This window comes from Sapajus apella, unplaced genomic scaffold, assembly GCF_009761245.1.
Source record: "Sapajus apella isolate SASKATOON/1434 unplaced genomic scaffold, GSC_monkey_1.0 scaffold6, whole genome shotgun sequence".
Classification (NCBI taxonomy): Eukaryota; Metazoa; Chordata; class Mammalia; order Primates; family Cebidae; genus Sapajus; species Sapajus apella.
Genome location: NW_022436946.1, coordinates 32,564,025 through 32,590,277, shown reverse-complemented (window position 1 = coordinate 32,590,277; position 26,253 = coordinate 32,564,025). Strand labels below are relative to the sequence as shown.

The 26,253-nt window shown below is 36.6% G+C and overlaps 1 protein-coding gene across 3 annotated transcripts in view; it reads right to left on the bottom strand.

Annotated features, from left to right (window-relative positions):
• Nucleotides 1-10,027: 10,027 nt before the first annotated feature.
• The window catches only part of ROS1 (ROS proto-oncogene 1, receptor tyrosine kinase), a 139,920-nt gene continuing 123,694 nt past the window's right edge, over nt 10,028-26,253 (bottom strand). For all 3 annotated transcript variants that reach the window (XM_032274959.1, XM_032274956.1, XM_032274957.1), the window contains exons 43-44: nt 20,350-20,513; nt 10,028-10,838 (exon numbers count right to left, since the gene is read on the bottom strand). In XM_032274959.1, coding sequence (XP_032130850.1) covers nt 10,528-10,838; nt 20,350-20,513 — 475 coding nt within the window. In that variant the 3' untranslated portion in view covers nt 10,028-10,527. The remainder of the gene's footprint in view (nt 10,839-20,349; nt 20,514-26,253) is intronic.

The window sequence follows — 26,253 nt, the reverse complement described above, 5'->3', positions numbered from 1 at the left end:
TAAAAAAATGAGTTAGCTCAGTAGGAGAAAAATCTGAAGTTCTCCAGAACACAGTGTCAGATCTACTTCAAATTACAGTATTTCTGTGAGTTTCTGGTGTATTCTTGTGAAACTAAGCTCCTGTAAAACGAAATGGAGCCACTCGAATTTCCTCAGCCTTACTGGAATTCAGCTATTTCACCTAGAAAAGCAGCAGCAGCATATTTCCTATTCCTTTGTTTTGTCCTTAGACTCAGTAAGCTCTACCTCTGCTTATCTCCAAGTGCTGCAAAATGGCTACAACGGCTTTGCTCAAACTATCTTCTCATAGTTGTTTCTACTTCCTATCAAAAATGTATAAATGAATAAGTATATAATTATGATTACATGTATGAAATTTAGGTTAAAGGTAAACTAAACTCTCAAAATGAAACTAAAGAATTAAAACTTTTTTTATTCCTAATCAATATTTGCACCACTCTAAATGATCTAGCAGGCAATTAGACATTTTTACCAACATGTGCTTTTGGAGTACATACTTTAATCTCTACCATACTTACAACTAGGAAAATATTCCATTTACCTTATAATTTGGAAGCTTCTTTAGAATATTTCATATAAATTTTTTTTCACTCAGAAACAAAAATTAGGGATCTTAAAATTCTAAGCACAAACTTGCTAGAAACAATTATGACTGGGATCATTGATGGGAATGTCCCAAACTTATTTCCTTTCCTGCTAATTCCCAAACTACAGCCTTGTTCCTATTTTTAGCAACTACATTATTGGTCCTTTAGCAATAATGGTATTATTGAGAAATGGCATGGAAAAGAAAATAAAATGATTTATTTTTCAATTTATTTTTACCGGTACAATCCTATTTCATGTTTTTTTTTTTTCTTCTAAGAGTATTTCACCCAGTGTGTAATCTGTTATACCCAATGTATAAGCAATTGGATAATTTTCCTCTAGTATCAAATGACTGTTTCCCATTGTACCAGCTTTTTGATGGAATTTCCTGATGCCTTTGGAAGCACTGCCTAAAGGTGCTGTATTAGTTGTATTCCACCTTGCATTGTGGAGTGTCAAACCCCATTTTTACCTCAGGCAGTTTTTCCTCCACACTCAGAAACTGACAAAAGGTCACTGACAGACAGATGTTGGTAAAAAACATAAAGAACAGAACTTAATGATGTTTATTCTTCCTTGTTCAAATACTTCTTTTAAAAACATATTCTTCACTTATATGTTTTTAAAGGCATAAGAAATGATCTGGGGAAAAACACCCTGAGAGAAAACACCTATGAGGTTATATTCAATTGGAATTGTTGAGATGAAAAATTATTCACAATTTTATACTTAACAGTTTCAAACCATTTAGTTAATAAATTAAAACAGTAACACCAGACACCATCATCTCCCGTTGAAACTTGGGATGTCTGGTCATTTGATGCTTAAGGAATGGTGTCATTATAGATAAGACAAAATTTAAAACTTTTTCATGGGATACTGCCATCTCTTCTTTTTGCTTGAGATATAAAGGATTGAAACTAAAAAAGAAAAATAATGCTTCACAGTCAAAATATATACGCTTGCTGCCAATTGCTGTAAGCTTTGGGTCTTAAGAGAACGAAGCAGCAAGTACAGATACCACTGAATATTCCTGTGTCACAGAACAACAAGGGCAACACATTAAACATTAAAATAAAATAATGTATACAGTTTAATAGTATATATTTTTCACATCACAAAAGCTTCTGGCTACATTTTCTAGTGTTATTTTAGGGTACATATTTATTTTTCTTCTTTATCAGAGGAAGTTCTAGCTTGAACTCAATTACATACCCTTTATTCTCACTCTCCTTATTGTAAACAGAAAAAGCTCAAGAAGTGACACTAAAAAATGCTTTGCATGATAGCTTTTAGTATACTGATCTATTTATTGTGCTTGCCTATCCTGTATCTCTGTATCAATTATCAGAATGAACTTAGAACTATCTCGTCTAAGTTTTCAGGAGGATATCAAGCTCACGGTTGGGTAAGGCCTCAGCCCACTGGTATACAAGAAGTTACCAGAGTACCTAAACACAATTGTTCTGGTTGACTGTTCCCCTGAGCAGTCTGCAACATTTTTTCATATTCCACAGAAGGTCCTTGTGAATTCCTACCTTCCAGCAGATTAGAAAACCTTCACCTTCACTGCCAACTTATTCAAATGCTATCTGTTCTTTAAGTCTTGATTACTTCTGTCTCTTCCACAAAACCTTGTCTCCACATCACACCACAGTATGTGGTCTCACCGCTATGGAGCGCTCACCACCTAAAGTCTACGCGGCTTATTTGGCACTTATGTAACAACAACATCACATGATACAAGTTTAGGACTTCGGAGGTTGCAGCAGTCCTACAGATCATTCTGTTGACCCTTGACTGATAATATTTTTTAACCTTAGCTAGATATTAAGTACATCGAGAAGGTACTACCAATTATGAAAAAAAACACAGTGTATTAAAATATTTTATGATGTTTAAACAAATTTTAAAATATAGGTTGATCTGAAGTTTGGAGTGCAACTTAGAAAAATAAAGCCTGGCTCGAAGCCTGCTTCATTAAAGAAAATCTCTCATTAAAAGGAGTGGAGAAAGATTCTATCACATTTAATAGGAGCCAATTAGTATCAGATATCATTTTCCTGCCCTTATATCCTGAGCCTCAATCTCTGTCTTCTTCTCAAAGGTATCATTTCGACAATTACCTTCTCGTCATCCTGCATTATTTCTTTTTCCTCTCTATTGAATCATTCCCATTAATAACACAGGCTGCAATATTTCCTGTCTTTAAAACACACACAAACCCCAAGACAAAATCTCCCTTGATCTCTCTTCTTCCAGTTGCCACCTCAGTTCTCCATTCCCTTTAAGTGGAAAAATGCTTTAAATGAGTCATCTTTGCACTTTCCATTTACCTTTTCGTTTTATCCTTCCCCCTCTCTAATTTAGCTTTCCCTACACATAAACTTGTTAGCTCCTTATATTTAAACTTTAAGAGCAGTTGTCAGTAAGTAGCCCTTTGAATTGTCTTATCAATAAGATGATCCTCAGTAAGATGATAAGTTCGGATCCTCTGTGAACCAAATGTCAAGACACATACCATGCACTTGAAGCCTTATTAATATATTCTAGCAAATATACATCTGGCATAGCAACTGTAAATAAGGCCATTATTGGGGTTAACTTATGGTATTCTACACAGTCATTCTCCAGGATCTATCCAGTTTCGTCAGGAGACTAGTTAATTAAATGGAGATATGATAGAAGCCATGAACCCTGAAATCTCTAGATCTTTAATAGTGGCACTAATCACTGTCATCCCCCTGAGATTTGCATTATTTTCGATTTACAATTTGGGCTGAGGGAGGGGAAGAAAGAAGGGGCCAGTTTTAAAGGTTTCCACTTGGGCTTCCACACTGTGGTATCTTTTACCACACAGGCCAAGGATCCAGTGAGGGGGTTATGCCAACTACAAAGTATGTTGATCCCAATTACACATTTAAAAAGTAGGAAAATGACCACTGGGTGGGGCTGTGGACTGAGTGGACACATCATAGGTTAGATTTTAGCCAGGATGTAATTTAATACCTGCTCCCATAAGCCCCACTTCAACAGAGGGACTACGATGATGCATCAGGTTTCTGGATACCCATATCAACTCAGACCCTGTATCCAACTGTCTGAAATGTCTGGGAATTTCCCCTTTCTTCAGTGTACAGTCACTGAAGTAAATGGCCATAGTTCCCATTGCAGTATGTGCTGCGATCATATTGCAGGGTCCTTCCACCCAGGAATTGTCAGTCAATGAGTTGCAGATTCCAAAACTGGCTCAGGTCTGGGAATTGAGCAAGGATCATGATTTTTATTAGAAAGACCACGTCAGCCCCCTGTTTCTTCATTTTTGCCTTTGTGATCATTAACTTTAGGGGTCACATTTTTACTTTTGTGATAGTTAATTTTAGGCGTCAACTTAACTGGATTAAGAGATGCCCAGGTAGCTGGTAACACATTATTTCTATATTTGTCAGAAAGGGCATTTCTGAAAGAGATTGACATTTGAATCACTGAACTAAGAAGAAACATCTTTCCATATTTAATGTGGATGGGCATCATCCAGTAGGCTGGGTGCCTGGATAGAACAAAAAGGCAGAGGAAAAACTGATTTGCTCTTACTCTTTCTTCTGCAGCTGGGACACTCATATTCTCCTTTTCTTGGCCATTAGAACTCCAGATTCCCTGGCCTTCAGACTCAGGAAATTCCACCAGTTGCTCCCCACAGGTTCTCAGGCTTTTGGACTTGGACTGAGTCAGGCTACCAAATTCATTAGATTAACAGCTTACAGGTGGCAAATCACGGGACTTCTCAGCCTCCATAATCGTGAGAACCAATACTCTTAATAAATCCCCTCTCATCTATCTATCTATCTATCTATCTATCTGTCTATCTTATATCTATATCTACCATGTATCTAAATATCCTATCAGTTTTGTTTCTCTTAAGAACCCTGACTAATAAAGCCTTCTACAGATGTTGGATGTTAAGGACTGGCTGCCCTCGGGATAACATGCTTTGATATGGTTTGGAGGTATCCTTACCCAGATCTCATCTTGAATTGTAGTTCCCACAATCCCCATGTGTCATTGGAGGGACTTGGTTGGAAGTAATTGAGTCATGGGGATGACTCAATTGAGTCATAAGGGTTACCCTTATGCTATTCTCTTGATAGTGAGTTCCCACTAGGTCTGATGATTTTATAAGGAGCTTTCCCCCTTTGCTCAGCATTTCTCCTTCCTGCCATTCTGTGAAGAAGGACATGTTTGTTTCCACTTCTGCCATGATTGTAAGTTTCCTGAGGCCGTCCCAGCTCTGCAGAACTGTGAGTCAATTAAACATCTTTCCTTTATAAATTATTCAGTCTCAAGTATTTCTTCATAGCAGTGTGAGAAGAAACTAATACATGCTTTATTAACCATCTCCACAACTATCTGTAGTTAAGCCCCTTTGGCTTCCTTTCTGTCATTGGTGATGAGGATCCCCTGGCTTTTGGTGATCAAGTGCAGCCATCTGCCCTCTATTGCTTTAGGCCTGCATTGTGACCATGGATGTTAACAAACTCAGCTCTGGATCTGCCTCTCCTGCCAACAGCTCTGCCTGCATGGGAGACCATCACTGAGCTTCTTCATGATGCTTGTGGGACCCCTTTCATCAGTGCATTCTTGATGATCTTGGTGAATGCTGCATCCTCTGGTGGGTCTTCTGGCTTCACATTGTATGTCCACATCAGCATTCTCACTCCTCAGCCTTTGAATTCCTTCCTCCACCTTTTGACAGGGAAACTCAGAAAGGGCCTTTGTTTTCTTCTGGATTCTGAAACCATCCTAGCCACAAATTTGTCTCATCTCCATTGGTCTTTTCCAGAATGTTAAATCTCACATCCCAAGAAAGCCTCACCCAGTGAATGAATTCTTGCTTACCCAGTCTTACCTTTCCATCCCCTTGACCAAGCACCTTCAGAATGCAATCCCAGCATTAGCCCCCTCACTCCTGCCAGTGCATGTTAGCTAACTCCTGGAGCTCCTATGAGATGTAATCTCTTTCCTTCCTTATCAGACCCAGAATATCTCTAGTCAAGTTATACTGAGATTTATCCAGCATAGTTATCAACCTGGCTGTCGAGAGAGATGAATGTGGTTCCTGAGGGCACACCAGTTGCCTGGTTGAGAAAAGTCCTCTATCATTTTCCTCTACAGAGAAAGTGCTGGCTCTTACTTTGGAGGAGTGGGCCACCTCTACAAGCTCTGAGGTATCAGAAGGGTCTGCTGAGCCAAAATCTTTGAGGTATTTATCTAGATACCTTTATTCTGTGTGTCAGGGCACCAGGTTTTCTCAACAGACCCACCTTGACTGAGCACTTAAATATCTCAAGCACTGCAACACTATATCAAATGCTGAGTTTGTTCCTCACCTGTCTGTGTGTGTATATATATATATATATATATATATACATAAAATATATATATATATATATATATATAATTTATTATGTCTCCTTCTCCAACTACAATGCTGGAATGTAACCTCCATCAAGTCACAGGCTTTGCTGTTTAATGCTCTATTCTTAGCACCTATAACAATGCATTCTGCATTTTAGCCACTCAATATTTTTATTAAATATGTAAATTAATGAATTGAAAATCTACAAAGGAGAAGTAAACCATAGTAGATCCATCCTAAGGGATTTTATGCAGCCATCAGAAACACATACAAAAGATTATGTAACAGAGGGAAAGTTTATGTAATAATGCTAAGTGAATAAAACTAGGAGAGGTACAACTACAACTATTCCAGCATGAAAATAAGCTCATAGTGGGGAGAAAAAACTGAAAGGAAATATCCTAAAATATTCATAGCAATGTTTGGGAGGTATAATTTGGCCCCTTCATTCTCTAGTTGTATGTGAAGAAGCCCAAAAGGATCAGGACAGGTCATCTGATTCAGGCTCCCTGTAACCCTGACCAGCTGCCAAAAGGAAAGTTGGACAGGCTTCCTTTTACCAAGGAGTATCAAAGAGAAGTCAAGGACACCCTAACATTCATCCTAGATTCACAGAGACTATTCTGAGGTTAAAAGGTGGGTTTGGGGCAGGGTAGAAACTGAGAATGATAAAATAAATGTTTGTTTCCTTTAGCATATGTTCACTATTTTTTCAAAGGCTTCCAAAAGTTTGGGCGCCACCTATGTCTGATGTGAACCTTAAAGCAGTTCCCCAATGTCTGTAATCTGTCCAGGTCTCAAGTGATAACTCATTATTGAAAGAATCCTCATGAGTCCCCAGTGGGATTAGACCAATTTTCTGGTATTCCTGGTATGAGCCATAAGCAAGGACCTGTTCTGAAATAGGCTGGAAGAAGATGATGATAAAATCAATTGATCAATCCATTAAAAGCAAATACCTATTTTGGCTTAGAGAATCTATAAAGGAGTAAAAGACACCATTCTATCTTCAGAACGCTTGCAATTTATTTGAGTAGGTAAATGCATAGAAATAGAATGGAAAAGACTTGTGATTACTGCCAAATGAGATTTAAAGACATTAAGGGCAACAGTAATTCTGAGAAAGGAGAGGGTTAGGGGCAGGCCTTTCCAAAAAGTTAGAATAGGAGCTGGTTATAAACGTTGAGTGAGATTTAGTAAGCAGAAAAGAATAGGCCAGGAGATCCCAATAGGAAGGTGAAAGCCAATATAGGTAAGCAACATAGAGTGCATCTAGGCCCAAAAATAGACTTTTTCTCAAGAACATTCAGAGTAAAGCATTTTAATCAGAATTATATCAACATATTAATTTTATCTAGATAAATGTTTCCTCAATTGGCAGTGTTAAACCATAAACAACATAGCATTTGCTTCCAACTCTAAATTGCATTTCAACTTATTTAAATATTTTTCTTATGGATTCTTTTCCTTGAACAATTTGAAATGATGGTTAGATTCATTACCAGTTAGATCTGTCTTTATGAGTCATTACTTCTCTCAAGTCTTCCTAGGTCACATAACGCAGATTTTAAAAAAAAGTATTGGCGAGCACGATGGCTCATGCCTGTAATGGCAGAACTTTGGGAGGCAGAGGCAGGCGGATCACCTGGGGTGGGGAGTTTGAGACCGGCCTGACCAACATGGAAAAACACTGTCTCTACTAGCTGGGTGTGGGGCACATGCCGGTAATCCCAGCTACTTGCAGGGCTGAGACAGGATAATCGCTTGAACCCAGGAGGCGGAGGTTGCAGTGAACCGAGGTCGCGCCATTGCACTCCAGCCTGAAAAAAAGAGCAAAACCTTTTCTAAAAAAAAAAAAAAAAAAAAAAAAATTATCAATAAGATTTTATTCTTCCGCTAATTTTATTTTAACAATTGCCATTTTTAGCCACTGTCAACTTTTTCCTCTGGATTATAAGATCTATTTTTTCTCGAATTAATTTCCAATTGTAGTACTATAATTTCAGAATTAACCAACAAACTATACTTTATGAAATTATTTTTATTTATATTTTACACATGACATTGTTAGCCACTATTTTATTTTGAATTAAATATTTCTACCACTATTATTCATTATGAATTATTTTTAAAATACTGCTAATTCACACTTATTTCTTAGAAACATGAAAATGTTGTAGGCCATTTCCCTCAGATATCCTATACATTCTCTATTACCCAAATTGTAATGCAAATGTATTATACTGCAAATTTAATTCTTCTATACACTTCTGATGTTTTCTTATATCTTCCAAAGGTCCATGCCACTGTCAAAGCAAAAACCTCACTGCAAGCAACAGAAACTGACTCTAGCTGGTTTAAAAGGCAAATATTTATTAAACGGATATGGGGATAACTCTCATCACCTTGGAGAGGACTTGAGAGCAGACAACAGAATGGGCCTAGCCTGGCTGCCCAAGTGATCAGAGACACCAGGCTCCAGGCTAGCTCTGCTGACTCTCCTAGCCTTGGACTCTAGATGCCACTTCTAGCACCACTAACTCCTTTGTGCCAGGAGGCAGACTGATATGGTTTGGCTGTGTCCCCACCCAAATCTCACCTTGAATTGTAGCTGCCATAATCTCCATGTGTTGTGAGAGGGACCCAGTAGGAGGTAATTGAATTATGGGGATGGGTTTTCCTGTGCTGTTCTTGTGATACTGAATAAGCCTCAGGAAATCTGCTGGTTTTATAAGGGGCAGTTCCCCTGCACATGCTCTCTTGCCTGTTGCCATGAAGATAGGCCTTTATTCCTCCTTCATCTTCCACCATGATTGTGAGGCCTCACCAGCCATGTGGAACTGTGAGTTTATTAAACCTCTTTTTCTTTATAAATTACCCAGTCTCAGATATTTCTTCCTAGCACTTTGAAAATGGTCTAATACACAGACTATTGTAGTTGGCATCATCCCCAGAGAAGACTTGCCATGGCCTCTGATTCTTTGCATCCCTAGGTCTCAATTAGAAGCCTGGGGCAGGTGGGTGGGTGAGTCTTGGTGAGGTCTGGGTCATATGCCTGCCTCCTTGCTGCAAGAAATGCCGGGGAGTGAATGGAACACAGTTCCCACCCAGATTATAAAGGCAGAGGAATTACCCAGCACAGGAAGGAGCTTCATATCATAGCATAACAAAAAGAATAGCAAATGCCCATTAGAGGATGAAAAGATCAGAGACAAAATATCCTGCCTTATTCAGCAGATTATCAGATGTGGCCAAGTGACCACAAATCCTGGACCTTAACTTGGGGGCTGTTCAACATAGAACTAACACATTTACTTCTCTGTGTTCCTTGCTGATCATCTGTGCAGGCTCTCAGGTAGTAGGCAAATTATAAGATTAACTAAATTACCCAAGGTGGAAGTAGATACATGATCCTTTTCCAAGGCAGATTTTAGCAACTGCTATAATCAAAATGTTCTTCTCTATATCTAGCAAACTTCCTGAACACTGCAACTTAATAACACAGAGAATGGCTTCACTGGTATCGCTGTTAGAGCAATTGTGGCTTTAAGATTTAAATGGACAACTGCAAAATATATATTTTGGTTTTAAGATAAACTTTTCTCTGAAGAGTATTTTTTTGGTAACAGTTCTCATTTCATTGTTTATTTTTTCATGTGGTTGCTAAAAATCACACAGCTTGAATTAATGTTGTATAATCACTTATGTTTATTTTAAACATAATTTGATACAAAATGTAATCTTAAGTATTTTATATATAAAACAGATATGGTGAATAGCAATCTTTATGCTAGTTAATTTCCATAATACCGCACAAGTCAGAGTGATTTTTATACAACTCAAAGATTGCAGAATGCAAAACTTCAGGACTTAGAGATCTTCATAGTCTTATTTTCAATATGACTGAATCTACTGCTGTAAGCCTCCAAAATACAAAATATTTTACAGTAGTGATTAAAGATAACATATAACATTGTAGTAATAACTTTCCAAGTGATTTCCCATGTCACAGGTGCTGGTTTCTTCTGCATGTATTGAGTTATTTCTCATTTCCTCTGTCCCATTTGAGATTATTTGTAGTTCAGTCAACCCCCTGAGCCTACTACTTAGCCTTTTCTTCAGATCCCTGAACCTACCTATTCTGTTTCCAAACATGTGACCAAGATATTTATATTACAGCCCAAACTGAAAGGTGGGTAACAGCCTAAAGCACCTCAAGGGAGAGGAAAAGCGGTGTTTCCTTTCCAGACTTCTGAGTCTTCCTAAGCTTTCCACTTGCTTAGTGTTCATCTCATAATTCTACTGAAAGTCAGGCAGCTGGTATGGGGATTGCTACAACTGAAACCAAATGTCTCTCAGAACCAAGATTAGAACTCAGGAACATTGCACTGTTTATTTAGAGTCATAGACCATGATGACATTTATCATTCTAGTGGAGTTTTCTTTCAGTAACTACTGAATGAGAGTGTTTATCTCAACTCTGTATTTCCCAAATGACGCTGTTAATCAGACCCATCTCCATATCCACTGTGAGTGAGACAGGCATAGTTCAGGCCTTCAGGCTTGCCAGGAGGGCAGTAAGCCACTTGTTTTTCTTGGCAGAAATCTTTGTCTGCATGTGGTTCCTTCTCTTCTTTCCTCAGACCACAAGATTCGGATTCCTGGGAGCCTAGGGGACCCTCAGACTTTTCTTCACCTTGGCTGCATTCTGTAGCAAGTACCATATAGTTTAACCCTTCTCTGTTCTTGGTTTCCATTAAAGCAACTGGCATAATGTCATCTGAATTCAAGCAAATCACATTGCCATCTTCACCTGTGAAAAATATGACTGTTATTCTAGCATGTATTTAATTCTTTATTTGTAATAATATACAAGCTACATCAGAATTATAGCAACACCAACTTTATAGATTTGTTCAGCAAACATTTGTGAAGACTCCTGAGTATGGGAAATATAGAGATAAATAAAACATGCTTCTTGTCCTTGCAGCTGCTACAGTCTAGTAGGGAAGCAGACCAATTACTATAAAAGGTGACATGTACTTTAATAAAGGAATATTTTTAAATGTAGTAGGAGCATAAGGGTGATTAACTCTGCCTTAACAAGTGGAGCAGGTCGTGGTCTTTGTGATAGGGCTTAATTGGCCCTAAGAGGGTGCTTTTTTGTCTAAAGTGTTTACTCTTTTATACCTCCACAGCAACTGAAATATCTACTTTTAAAGACTGATTTTTCTAGATTTAGAAAATTTGCTAAATTAATTGCTTAATATAATATTTACTGATGACTGCTACATTCCAAGCCTGTGTTCTAGTTATCAATGGATATAGCAATGAACAAAACAATATTGCCTCTACATTCACCCCAACACATACCCAGGTTTGATTTATTTGTAATGAACTTAAATTAAAATATGGAGAAAATAAAATAATTTCAAAAGACTACAGGAGGTAGAATTGTACCTATTTTTCCCAATAAAAATTTAATGGATCTACCTATTTATTAGGTTTAACATCTGAACTCCAAAGCTTATTTTGTAAGAGCATGTGGACCACATCCCTTCTCCCCAGATCATTAGGTGTGCAGTTCCTTTTTCTAGACTCTCCAAATTGCTGAAGAACAAGACAGCGAAGCTCACAGGCTCTTTGGTATCATCCCATTTTTCTCTCCATTGTTCAAACATCATTATAGCGTATTTCAAAACACGTGAATAGTTAGTTGTGTTGCAAAATTAACACCCGAATAGAAAAAACTTTATCAGATGCCAAGTTTGGTTAGTATCAGGGTGTTGAACACCTGTGGAAGGTATTCAACTGTTATGATTATTGCCAATATTCACTAATAGCTATTAAGACACCCATAAGAATAACTTGTTATATGTAATAATAGCAATGTAAAATATTTTTAAATGTTAGAAAAAAACAAGATATTTAAGTAGTCCAGTAGTCTGATAATTGGGGAAATTAGGATGTTCTTAACAGGCTTAAATAAATCAGGTTAAAGGAAAATTTAGAATTTCAACAAAAACTTAAATCTATAATATAGTCTACCTACTCATATCAGCTATTTCATTGTCATACCTTTAATCCATGAAACAGCATATTGGAAAACTTCCTACCGAAACATGATATTAATTTTTTAAACTTTTTTGCTTGTTGAGTTGTCTGAAAAATGATATTTCATATGTGGCAAATAAATTCTTTTTGAAATTCTGCTGTCATGTGTCAAAGAAAAATCATTAGCTAACTACTTTATTGGCTTATAGTACTTGTAGCAATATTTAGTAACTTGACCCTGGCAAGGTTTCAGCAATTAGTACATCTTCTTGTTGCATAAAAAGCTTACAAGAGACTGCAATAGTAGAGATAGGTTGTTTTGTTTGTTTGTTTTAAAAAATTATTTAATAAGTAGTCTATGGGCAGACCTTAAAGCAGATATCCTGAACAAAGATAGCATACACTCAGCAACCTCTTTAAGAGAGAAATATTAAAATAACGACTTCCAAGTAAGAAGGGGTATTTACAGACTAGACATATGCTGGCTAACTGGCTATGTTTAGAACAGCAAAGGAGCATTTAGATTTGTTTCCTGTAGAACTCTCTGGGACTGATGAGGTGATGTTTACACAAATGTTTGGATGAAGTCACTGGGATATTTTTACTAGATGCCCAGATATGTTACTAATCTTCTCTCTTTCCCCTTTCCACCCCATTAGGTCAGTAGGACCATAGGATAGGCATGGTATGATTGCTCCTTGTTATCCTAAGGGCCCCCACTTTTTTACTTTAAAAAAGTCCTTCCAAATGCTTTTCTTATCTTCTTATATATCTCCAACAACAATGAAGACAGTCATTTTATTGCTTTGTCAAATATGCCCACCAGTCTGCAAAGCAGTACACTATTCACATTCTCTTTTATTGAAAAAGTAATTAAGTTTAGGCTTGGCTTGAAGGGTCTATTCCACTATTTTATCCTTTGCAGATATGCAAATTTTGCCTTTTGTTCAATTTCTTCTCTCTTCCCTGCCTCTCTTGTTCAGTCACAATCTCAATTATCAATTTAGTGATTTCCACATCTCTTTTCTTCCCTTACCTTCAGGATTTACATTCATTGTAAATAGTAGAAAAACGATTTCTCTTTTCCTAAAATTATATTTCTGTCATGGCCCAGAAATGCCTGTTACTTTCTAAATTATAATAGTTTGATGATATTCCCTGTTAAATTCTTCCTGCATCATTACTTTGAAAATTTGTTTGCTTCTCTATTGTTATGAATATTATTTAGAATTTTAATTCTTTCTGCCAACAACCTGGTACCTAAATAGATTTGGTATAATCAAAAAAGATGGTGTATATTTTCTAGCAGGTTATAAGTAATCATTTCTCTCATTATACCTAGCTGTGCAGTACACTATTGATAACATAACCGGGGAGATTGTGTGGGTCATTTCCTTACCACAGCCACGGCTTTGTGAAGGCTTAGAGGAAAGGCTCAACAATGGAGACAAACTCTAGCCCTATTTCAGCAGTATTATTATGAGCAAGTTACTAACCTGTTTTCTCATCTGTAAAATGGTGATAATAATAATGCCCACTTCATAACCTGTTGTAAAGATTTAATGAGTTAACCTACAGAGCAGAGTAAGCGGCACTTAGAAAAGTACTAAAATAAAATTAGAATAGTAATTCTAATTAAAAGCCTTTCACAGTGGTATTTTATTCTTTATATTGAGTGTGAGCATTGTTTATCACCTATTGCAGTCTCATAGATGAACTAGGCAATGCAAAATGGTGAAAAGATTTTCTCAAGGGTCCGTGAGACTTCTAATAAAACCCAAAGTAAAGGTAAACTCTCATGCTTGCTAACACCCATTATGGCAGCCTCTGTGACTTTTATAATATGTCTTTATACATTAGAAGAAAAGGATTCCATGAGCAAAGAGTTGAATTTTAAAATACAAGTAAACTGTAACATCTGTGCAACGCTCTGGATTGCTTTACCTCTCTGCAGCATTTGGTCACTCCCTTCTTTGAAAGCCTCTCTCCTCTGGGTTTCCATAACAACCTTCCCTATGACTTTCCTCTTCCCTTTCTGGCTGCTCCTCCCCATGTCCACCATCTTTGTAAGCCCCTCATAAACTGGCTGCTCTCTGGGATCCACCCACTTGTCACTCTCTTCTTATTTCATATACTCTAATTTAATGACCTCACCTGCACCCCAGACTTTAACAATCTACACTTACAGGACAGACCTTTCAACTGAGTATGAACCCATATCACGACTGTGTCCTGGACTTCTCTACCTAGATATGCAACAGCCAACTCAAACCAAACTCATGCAAACTGTTCCTCTTCCTATGTTCCTTATCTCCAGCAATAGCATTGGTTTTTTACAAACTTTCTCCTTTTTTTCACCCACTTAGTTGCCAAGTCTGATAGCATTTACTTCTATGGTAACTCTGGACTCTCTTTTCTTCTCTCTAAACCTGTTACCATTCATTAATTCAGTTTTCATTACTTTTCATTCCTTACTTTGATCAGTGTGAACAGTAACCCTCCAATTTTACCACTTCCCACATTCTACCCTTATGCATAATAAACTATATGCAGTTCTGTGAATACCTCATTCTGTATTATTCCCTGCCTTTTTACATGCTGCTCCTTCTCTCCCGAAATGGAGAGGATGCCTTAGCTTCTTTTTCTCATACCTCTGCTTCTAAGTGGGTCTCATCTTATATGTAACCTCTTCCCCATGGCCTTTCTTGACTCTCCATCTGCAATAGTGTGGACTTGGCATCCTTCCTCTGGACTCTCATAGAACATGGATTTCTTCTCAATAACAACATAGAATGCTTATTCTCCTGGATTCTGGCAGAAGATGTAATACAAAATCATCTTCTCACCAAATTTTTTTTAAAAGCCTATTTGTAATTTTAAAAAATGCTGGAGAAACTACTAGAGAATCTACAGCTCATCAGTTCCTTTAGATCACCTAAATTTAATCTCTGAATCTAGATAGTATATACAATATTTACAAGTATATAACCAAACCTTTATCTGTGGCTAACACTGGGGAGTGAGACGGAGATGAATTAGGAAACTTTTACTTTTTACACTGCTTAAATAATTTTATATTTTTTACAATAAACATGAATTACTTTTACAATAAAAATCTTTAAAATGTAGACACAGTTATAAAATAATACAGCAAGAACAGTTACTGAGATTAATTACTGGAAAAGTTAAAAGGAAAACAGAAAGGAATCAGCAGTTTTTATGATTGTTGTAAAATAACATAAAAATTACTTTTAAGCTTTTAAAAAGCTCATGATTGTATTTAATCAATAAAGTCTATAAAATTATAATCAAAAACATTTGAGCCTCAGCAGACAAAAAATCTGAGCCTTATTTGTTGCTTTGAATGATAAGAGCATACTAATATCCCTGATGAACACAGGTGCAAAAATTCTCCACAAAATACTGGTAAGCCAAATCCAAGAGCACATGAAAAAGATACTACGCTATGATCAAGTAAGATTTTTCCCAGGGATTCATGGATAGTTCAACATATGTGTATATGTTGAATATACATGATCCATTACATCAACAGAATGAAAGACAAAAAGCATATGATCATATCAGCAGATGCAGAAAAGGTGTTTAATAAAATTTAGCATCCTTTCATAACAAAAGCTCTCAACAAACTAGGCATAGAAGGAACATATCTCAAAGTAATAAAGACTACATATGAAAAATTCACAACCAACATTGTACTAAATGAGGGAAATTTGAAAACATCATCTCTAATAACTGCAAAAAGACAAGGATGTCCCCTTTCACCACATATTCAACATAGTACTGTAAGTCCCAGCCAGAGCAACCAGGCAGGGGAAAGAAAATAAAAGGGCATCTAACAAAAGGCATTCACAGATGATATGATCTTATATCTAGAAAAATCTAAAGATTCCACCAAAAAACTCTGAGATTTGATAAATAAATTGAATAAAGTTTCAGGACAAAAAATTATTGTACAAAAATGCAGTGCATTTCTATATACCAATAATAATCTAGCTGAGAATTAAATCAAGAAGGCAATGCCACTTACAAGAGCCACAAAAAGAATGAAATACTAGGAATATATTAACCAAGGAAATGAAAATTCTCTACAAGGGAAACAACAAAACACTGATGAAAAAAATCATAGGAGGCATAAACAAATGGAAGAGTATTCCATGCTCAAGGATTGGAAGAAGCAATATTGTTAAAATGACCATGCTACTCAAAGTAATCTGCAGATTCAATGCAATCCCTATAAAAATATCAATGACATTCTTCACAGAAATAGAAAAAAAAATCCTAAACTTTATATAGAACCACAAAAGACTCAGTTAATGGATAGCCAAAGCTATCCTGAGCAAAAGGAACAAAACTGAAAGAATCACATTATCAGATTCAAATTATACTAAAGACCTATAGTAACCAAAACAACATGGTACTGGTATAAAAACCAACACATAGACCAACAGTACATATATACAATTGAATACTATTCATCCACAAAAAAAGAACAGAATACAGAATACAGAAATAAATTCACACACCTACAGTGAACTAATTTTTTACAAATGTGCCACGAACATACACTGGGGAAAAGACAATCTTTTCAATAAATGCTGCTGGGAAAACTGGATATCCACATGCAGAAGAATAAAACTAGATCCCTATCTCTCTACATATATAAAAATCAAATAAAAATGGATTAAAGATTTAAATCTAAGAGTTCAAACCATAAAACTACTACAAGAAAACCCTGGGGAAAATATCCAGGACATCAATTGGGGCAAAAATTTCTTGAGTAATACCCCACAAACACAGGCAATCAAAGCAGAAATAAACAAATGGGATCACATCAAATTTTAAAAGCTTCTGCACAGTGAAAGAAATAATTAACAAAGTGAGGGGACAATCCACAGAATGTAAGAAAATATTTGCAAACTACATCTGACAAGGGGTTAACAACCAGAATACATAAGGAGCCCAAATAACTGAATAGGAAAAAAGCTAATAGTCTGATCAAAAAATGGGCAAAAGATTTGAATAGATAATTCTAATAAAAAGAAATACAAATGGCAAACAGGCATGTGAAAAAATGCTTAACATCTTTGATCATCAGAGAAATGCAAACCAAAACTACATTGAGATATCATCTCAGTCAAGTTAAAATGGCTTACATTGAAAAGAGAGGCAATAACAAATGCTAGCAAGGATGTGGAGAAAGGGAACACTCATACACTGTTGGTGGGAATGTAAATTAGTACAATCACTATGGAGAACAGTTTGGAGGTTCCTTGAAAAACTGAAAACAGAGCTACCATTCGATTCAACAATATCACTGCTGTGTATGTGTCCAAAAGAAAGGAAATCAGTACATCAAATAGATATCTGCACGTCTATGTTTATTGCAGTACTGTTTACAATAGCTAAGATTTGGAAGCAATCTAAGCGTCCAGCTGTAGATAAATGGATAGGCTGGGCACAGTGGCTCACACCTGTAATCCCAGCACTTCAGGAGACTGAGGTGGGTGGATCACTTGAGGTCAGGAGTTCCAGACAAGCCTGGCCAACATGGTGAAATCCGGTCTCTACTAAATAAAAACTAAAAATTAGCCAGGCATGGTGGCAACTGCCTGTAGTCCCAGCTACTCAGAATGCCAAGGCATTAGAATTGTTTGAAACTGAAAGGAGGAGGTTGCAGTGAGCTGAGATCGTGCCATTGCTCTCCGAACTGAACAACAGAGTGAGACTCTGTCTCAAAAAAAAAAAAAAAAAAAAAAAAAAAAAAGATAAATAGATAAAGAAAATGTGGTGTATACATATAGTACAGTGGAGTACTACTCAGCCATAAAAAGAATGGGATCCTTTCATTTGCAAGAATATGGATGGAACTGGAGATCATTATGTTAAGTAAAATAAGCCAGGCACAGAAAGATAAACATCTTGTGTTCTCACTTATTTGTGAAATAAAAATATCAAAACAATTGAACCCATGGAGACAGAGAGTAGAAGGATGGTTACCAGAAGCTGGAAAGGGTAGCAAGGGACTGGGTAGGGGAGGTGGGGATGGTTATTGGGTACAAAAAATAGAAAGAATGAATAAGACTTAATATTTGATAGCATAATAGGATAACTATGTCAATAATAATTTAATTGCACATTTTAAAATAACTGAAGGTGAAAAGTTGGTTTGTAACCAAAGGATAAATGCTTGAGGGAGTGGATACTCCATTCTCCATGATGTGGTTATTACACATTACATGCCTGTATCAAAACATATCATGTACCCTATAAATATATGTAAGTACCATGTACCCACAAAAATTAAAAATGAAAAAATTTAAAAAAATACTACAAGGCTATAGTAATCAAACAGCATTGTAACTGGTATAAAAATAAACATAATTTAATGGAACAGAATACAGAATATAGAAATAAAGTCACATATTTACAGCCAACTGATCTTCGGCAAAGTCAACAAGAACACACACTGGGGAGAAAAACACACCTTTCAATAAATAGTGCTGGAAAAACTGGATTGCCATATGCAGAAGAGTGTAACTGGACTCTTATCTCTCACCATGTAAAAAATTAACTCAAGATGGATTAAAGACTTAAATGTAAGACACAAAACCATGAAAATACTAGAATTCCCAAGTGTTCTGCCGTTGGCATTCTTAGAATCAGTTCTGTCCAGGATGATAGTGAGTAGAAACAATGTGAGACTATTCATAGGGTTTACTCTAATGAGGGTTATGACACATGGCCAAGGCATGTGCAGACCTTTCCAATCTGTCACTTAGCAGTTTGTGTTAAAGAAGTTACATGATCAGACTTTTATGTTCATATCATGGACCCAAAGTCACCCAAAATATGTATTAAGAAGCATAGACAAGTAGATGTCTGTCCATGGGCTGCTTCTTTTTATCTGCTATTAGTCAGGTGCATCACTCAAGGTGAAGGTCTCATGTGAGGGTAATCTGGCTTCAACATCTGCCACCCACTGATCACCAGGGTTGATTCAGCTGATACCTGGCTACACAAGTGTCCCCTTCCTCCACTGTCCCACATGTAGCCCTCTTCAAGTTGAAAAATGGGTTGAAGAGGATGACCTTCCCTGTTAGAAGAGGACCATTCTTTAATCAAGGGTGTGCTAGTAGCTCTCTAAGCTCTCAACATAAAGGTTTCACCTGCACTGTCAGTTTTATAGTCAATCACTGCAAATAGCAAGAAACTTAATTTCTGAGAGATTCTAAGTTGTGGTCCATCCTGCCAGCTTCATTTGTAAGCAAGGACATCTGCATTTAAATAAACAAAGGGCCTTTGTTTATTTTTAATACTTTTAATAACAAGAAGTTCTAGATCAGCTGAAAGAGAAATATTTTAAATTAATTTTTCTGCAGCCAATTAGACATACATACAGTAAATGTGACTTTAGAAATGAATTGACTACTGTGTTTTAAGTCTATTTACATTTAACTAAAAGGCTTAGTCTGTCCATCATAGTAGAATGCTTCCAGAAGATTATTATCTTAATCACCAAAATACTAAAGTCATAGAATCAGACTAGATCTTAGCAATGCCTGATCCACTACAATAATTGTAGCAAAATTACTCATCAGTTTGAAGCAAAGGATTAGATATATACCTAGCAACATGGATAGATCTTAAAAACATAGTGCTTAATGAAAAAAGAAAAAAAATTCATGCATAAAAAGCAATACACATTTTGCAGGAAAACATACAAATGAAAAGATATGCACTAAAGACATTACAATGGTTGCCTGACGGAGAGGGAGGACATTGAAGAGGTGAGGAATACGGGGATCAAATGGCTAAACAAACAAACAAGACAGGAGCCATGCATAGACCAATGATGATAATGTACTATAAGCAAAGAGTCTATAATTAACATTGTACTTGAGGTCCACACTGATGTGTGGGGAGAGAGGAGAAGGAGAACAGACCTTGTGAAAATATAGTTTAACATGTTAATTCTCCTCCTTACTATCTTAGATTATAAATCCAGGGGCCATAGCAGTATCCTTTATTTTTTCAGTTTTTCAATTAAAATGAAAATTTTTAATTTTTTTCAATTAATAATACAAATAATTTTCCAAGAGGAATGCCACAAACACCTAATTATGATGACAAAGCTGCCGGTATATTATTCTTTCTGCCTACCCTAAAATGCCTTCTGTGTACATTCCATTTTAACCTTGTTCAGTTCACAGTGGAGAGAAAACTAGAATATTCTGAAGAATCAAACTTACCTTCAAAGCCTTCATTTATGACTCCATTGGTATTTGCTTCATCTCTGCACTGATAAATACTATTTAAGAAAAAATTTCTGAATAACTGAAGTTGGTCTTGAATTCTGTGAAAAGTAGGCCTTTGGTCAGGTTCTTGAGCCCAGCACTGGGTCATTAAATTCCACCTAAATATGGAGAAAGATGGGACAGTAAATAGTGATTGGATATAATTATTGATAACCCAGGTAGGGTCATTTTAGAAAGGAAAGAATTTGATTTATTGCCAGTTTTCCACAATTAATGTAAACAAATCATAACAAAGGCTTTGGTTTCTTATTTAAGAGTGGCTTGTAACATTACTATGTTTATTAAATAACACCTTTCTTTTGAAAAGCTGACATTATTTCAACAGTTATTCTTCCAAATAAATAGATGGATAAGTGGATGGTTGAAAAATGTCTACTCAAGACATAAAGAAACTAATAACTATAAAAATTGTTGAAGAGGCAGAGACTTGAAAGATTTACTCCATTCCACACAGATATTTAGTGACAGGACCAGAGGCAGAAATAAGGTTTTATGCCAGTGCTTTTACTGCTCATGATACAGTCAGGTTAAAGTAAGAGGTTGAGTTTCCCAGACATCCACAGCTGGTTGATTAAACATTATCTTTTCCTTAACGGTTGTCCAAGAAATATCTGTACAGCACTCTTAAGTAGTATTCATTCATTTACTCAGCAAAGATTTTGGACACTTACTTTACGCCAGCAGTACGTCATGTGACTCTTGTCCTCACAGATGCTATGTATAGTAATTATAAGAGAAAGGCAAAATTCATCACACCTCAACTCATATGAGCAGAAAAATTGTAACTCTTTTATGTTGTTTATAATTAACTAGGTCTTTTTCAGAGTTCCTACCAAGCAGAAGAAAAGTAACTTCATTTAGTACAATGTTGTTTCTAACTTAGTCCCACTATTTTAAACAATCTGTTTAAGTAATATTCCGTCTTTTCTGGATAGTGACCCAAGCTCTCTTATTCAGGACATCCCCAATCCCTCTGCCTTCCTTTCTAAGATAGTGTCAGGATAGATGTTGAGTACGAGGCTTACGTGACTTCTAGAGGCACAGTGAAGAATCCTTTGAACCCCACTGTGCTCTCCAGATCTTTGCTAGTCTCAGTGGCTAATCCAGAATTCAACAAGGAGTGATTGATCTGATCCAGCCTAGGCATCAGCCCCTATTGATAGTCTATGAACTCTTTACCTATTCTTTTGATGTTTCCCCACTAAAGTGGTCTATCCTGGTCTCTCTCTAGCTGTAGGATTCTCAGACACTATCAAGTCCTGCACATGCTCTCAGGGCCCAGGAAATCCATTCCTATTTCTGCTGTATGCCCACAAGAAGCCCAAGGGTGCTTCTTGGCAGAATCTCTAGCTCTCGACAAAATGTTCACACAATACAAGAAACAAAGGAGGTTTGGAAGCATCAGCTAGACCTTTCTGTCTGTACAAGTCCTGGGTCTCCCATATAAAAGTGAGAGCCCTCCAGTCAATGATCTCCTTATAATTCTCCCAAACTAGGGGTGAGTGAGCAGTTGGCCTTGGTGGTACCCATCTCTTCTAACTGAGCCCGCAGAGGAGGTTTCTGAACCTAGATATCCAGTATCTCACCCTCCCACATCTGTCAAGTTCTCTTTTTTCTACACTTCCCCAGGGCTTGGAAGAAATGAGGGCACTGCCCACTACATTTTTTTATTTGATTATCCTTATAAAAATTGTATGTTTTATACATACAATTAAAACCTAGTACTTAAAACATTAACAAGGAGCCAAAGGATTTTAGAGAGCATCTTTAGCATATAGATGCTCTCTATATTCCAAACCTGGTTTTCAAGTGTACTGACTTATTATAAACAGGTACTTGCTCTCTTTTTTGACTTGCTGGAGCTATATGGCAGATCAGAATCAGGGACAGATAATTGATAAAGAAACAGATTGGGAGGTACTTAAAACATTAGTACTACTATATGAATAAATATACAATTACAAATTATAAGTTTTTGCAAAGTAATAATAAAAAAAAACATGAATTCTAATAAACATGAACCAGTTTTGGAAAGTTGCTTACAGAAGGCCCCTCTGAAGAGGTGACATTTAAGCCAAAGAACTTTGTAGGAAAATAAGATGCTAGTCATGGGAATAGGGTGTGGATGGGAGTCAGGGAACACACTACAAGTGGGGAAAGCATGTGTAAAGTCCTAAATTTGGAAAGAGCTTGGTACATTTTAGAATCTGAAAGAAAGCCAGTGTCGCTGAAGTGCAGTCACTGAGGGGAAAGGATGAGATGAGATCAGAGGAGGAAAGCGAGATCATGCAGGTCTCACAGGGTAGGCAAGGAGTTGGATTTTACAACACTACAAGGAGAAGTTTTTCAAGATTTTTAAGCAGACATTTTTTTAAGGATTACTCTAGCAGATATGTGGACAATAAATCATAAAGAGGCAGTTTGGAAGCTATTAAAGAAGACTAGGTGAGAGATAATGATGGTGTGGACTAAGGTAATGCCTATGGAGCTAGAACAAGATTATAACCACTAGGTAAGGATAGCCCAGAAATCACTATAGGTATTGTATTTAAAATAGCCAGTATCCATTTTGGGAATTATAATGCAATCTCCATTCCATTCTAATGTAGCATGCAAACTCCACTTCCATTTATTTCACTTTTTGACAAGCACCTCAGGTCAGAGTTGACACTCCATATCAGAATAAATGACATCAGGGAAAACTAATATTGGACTGTTTCAATGTTTTTGTTTTAAACTGATGACTTCACATGTATTACAAAGAATTTACATACTGTGTATTCAATACCAAACTTGGCTCTATTTTTTAAAAATTAAAATCACATCTGAGAAATAACCAAAAGACAACCTAATCTTTTACATATTTCTCTATAACCTGTGCCATTTAAAAACTGGGATGATACAAAGATGTCAATGAAGGATCATTAGACTTTGAAATGAGATATTATAATCAATGTCAGATCACGGAATTTAAAAAATAGAGTTTTGATGATTAATCTAAGGATTGTCTTCAGAGTTGAGAGGAAAAATTGAAGTATTATAATTCTCCATAGGAAGTATTTTATTTTTGAAAATAAAGCTGTGATTCAAAAATATTGCCAAAGCAGAGACAGAATCTCTCAAGGTTGGTCATATTTCAGTTAAGAGGTTTTTACAGTTGTCCTTCCTTATCAGTTTTGCTTTCTATGGTTTCAGTTAGTTGAGGTCAACCATCCAAAAATATTAAATGAAAAATTCCAGAAATAAACAATTCATAAGTTTTAAATTGTATTCCATTCCAAATAGTGTAATGAAACATGAACCTGAAACATGAAACTATCCCTTTGTCCAACTTATTATGCTGTATATGCCACCTACTCATTAGTTGACTAGGTTGTCAGATAAAGAAAACATAGTATATATAAGGTTGGGTACCGATATGATTTGGCTCTGTGTCCCCACCCAACCTCATGTCAAACTGTATCACCACTGTTGGAGGAGGGACCTGGTGGGAGGTGACTGAATCATGGGGGCAGACGTCCCCCTTGCTGCTTTGGTGATAGAGTTCTTATGAGATCCGGTGGTTTGGAAGTGTGTAACATCTACTTCTTTCTTCCTCCTGCTCCCTCTCTTCCTCCTGTTCTGGCCATGTGAAAGACTGTGCCTGCTTCCCCCTCTGCCATGACTGTAAGTTTCCTGAGGCCTCCCAAGCCATGCTTCCTGTAGAGCCTGTGAAACCACAAGCCAATTAAACCTCTTTTCTTTATAGATTACCCAGTTCTCTTTATAAATTACCCAGTTTCTTTATAAATTACCAGCTCCTGATAGCAGTGTGAGAAAAAACTAATACAGGTATTATTCTTGGTTTCAGGCATCCACTGGGGGCCTTGGAATATATCTCTTGCAAAAAAGGGCCATTGACATACTTATTTATAACCTGCTTTATTCTGCACAAAAAAATCAAGATCCTTAATGGAGATTATTTAGAAGGAGAGAAAGAAAAGGAAGAAGGAAGAGGAGGTCAGGGAGGAGGAAGGCGGGGGAAGAAAGAAACCATCCTACAGCTGCCACCTAGCCACTTGCATATCACCCACTTATTCTGTCTCCAAAAGTTCAGCCTCTTGTTTAAACTGTGAAATCCACGTAAGCAGAAATTCCTAATTTTTTCATTTATGGAGGCTCTAATTTACGTTAAATCCAATCATTACTCTCTACTTAATTTTCTGATGACAAACACATTTGACCTGTTAATATATAAAACCTTTCTGTTCCATGATCCAGGGATAAATGAGGACTTAAAAAAAGAGGGGCTATATAAAAATAGTCATCTAAAAGTAAAGAATAAAACTCGTGTTCTCAAACAGCAATAAATTGGCAATGGAACGAAATGAAGAGCTTTTAATAATCCTAAAAAAGTATTCCTTATATCTTTTAAGTAAATTAACAATGAAAACTATCTTGGCATAGAGGATCTTCCTTTACAAATATTCCCTTGTCACCATTCTATATCATGCAGTATATGCTTGCACCAAGTTATAGTTACAAATATTCAAATGTTACTCTAAACAAATTTGCAGTTCCTTCAAGTTTGTTAAAATTTACCTGGGCTGTTTGTTTTGACCCCAGAAAAATACTCATTATACTTAAAGTATCTCATTTGGCTAAGTAGAGGTTCCAATTCCTCCACTCACCATGTAAACCCCTTACAACTCTTTTCCTCAACTTTTTTTTTTGAAATAGCACAGGACTCATTTGGCTATATCCAGTGTTAACCTCTATGAATATTAAAGACTTTGAATTCACAAGGCCATTGAATTTCAGTACATGAAAACACCATAGTGTTTTTCAGTATTAAAGGGAAAAGTTTCTACAGGTATTTATACAAAGTACATAAAATACAGACATCAAGATTTTCCTTACTCATTATACCTAACCTGGAGAGACCCAATTAGTCTCTAGGTGTACATATTTTTTAAGATGTAAAAATAAGATGGTGAACCTCTGTGTTCCCCCGTGGTTGCTTCTTACAACCAAGGGACTCTCCAGTAAATCCAGTTGCCACTGTAATATATCTGTTATAAAACCCCAAAAATCTCTCACTTGAAGTAGATTGCCCTTTGATCCTATTTTTTCTCAGGAGTGGTGTTGTTGTTGTGCAAACTAAAAACTGAAGAGAATGCTGATGGCTGGGCTTTCTACCATACATCCCAGGCTATGGAGAGAAGGGCAGGAATGCTCTGAACCTGGCATTCCATTAATAGCTGAGTACAGCATAGCTATCTATGGGCCCACCTGACCTGGAGTGCATCCAGGTGCTGAGTATTTAAGCAGTGAATGGAAGATGTAGCAAGGCTCAGTGCAGACTTTCAAACCCCTAAGCTGGGCCTGTGATCTCAGAAAACTGCTTCAAATAAATACCAGTTCCCTCTGTACTCTAAGGAGAGTAGTTAATCTTTATCATGACAACTTAAGGCCATGACCAGATTGAATGGCATTGCTGAGATCTCCATTTCCCAGCCCAGCTTGTTTTCCTGGTTGGCAATGGATCTTTAACCCTTCCCAGGGCTTGTCAGAGTCCTGCAGCACTTGGAGGGCTCTCTGCATGGCTTATTTGTATTATTGACGTTCAGATGAACTTCAAAACCACCAATGGAAAATTTTCATTTCAAATAAACTATATTTTTATTAAAACAAGGGCAATCTAATCAATAAATTATTTAAGTTAAAACTATAGAATATTATAAACTATATTTTTATTAAAACAAGGGCAATCTAATCAATAAATTATTTAAGTTAAAACTATAGAATATTATATTTTTCCACTCATAATCAGGAATACTTTTCTAGCACTCCTCCTTC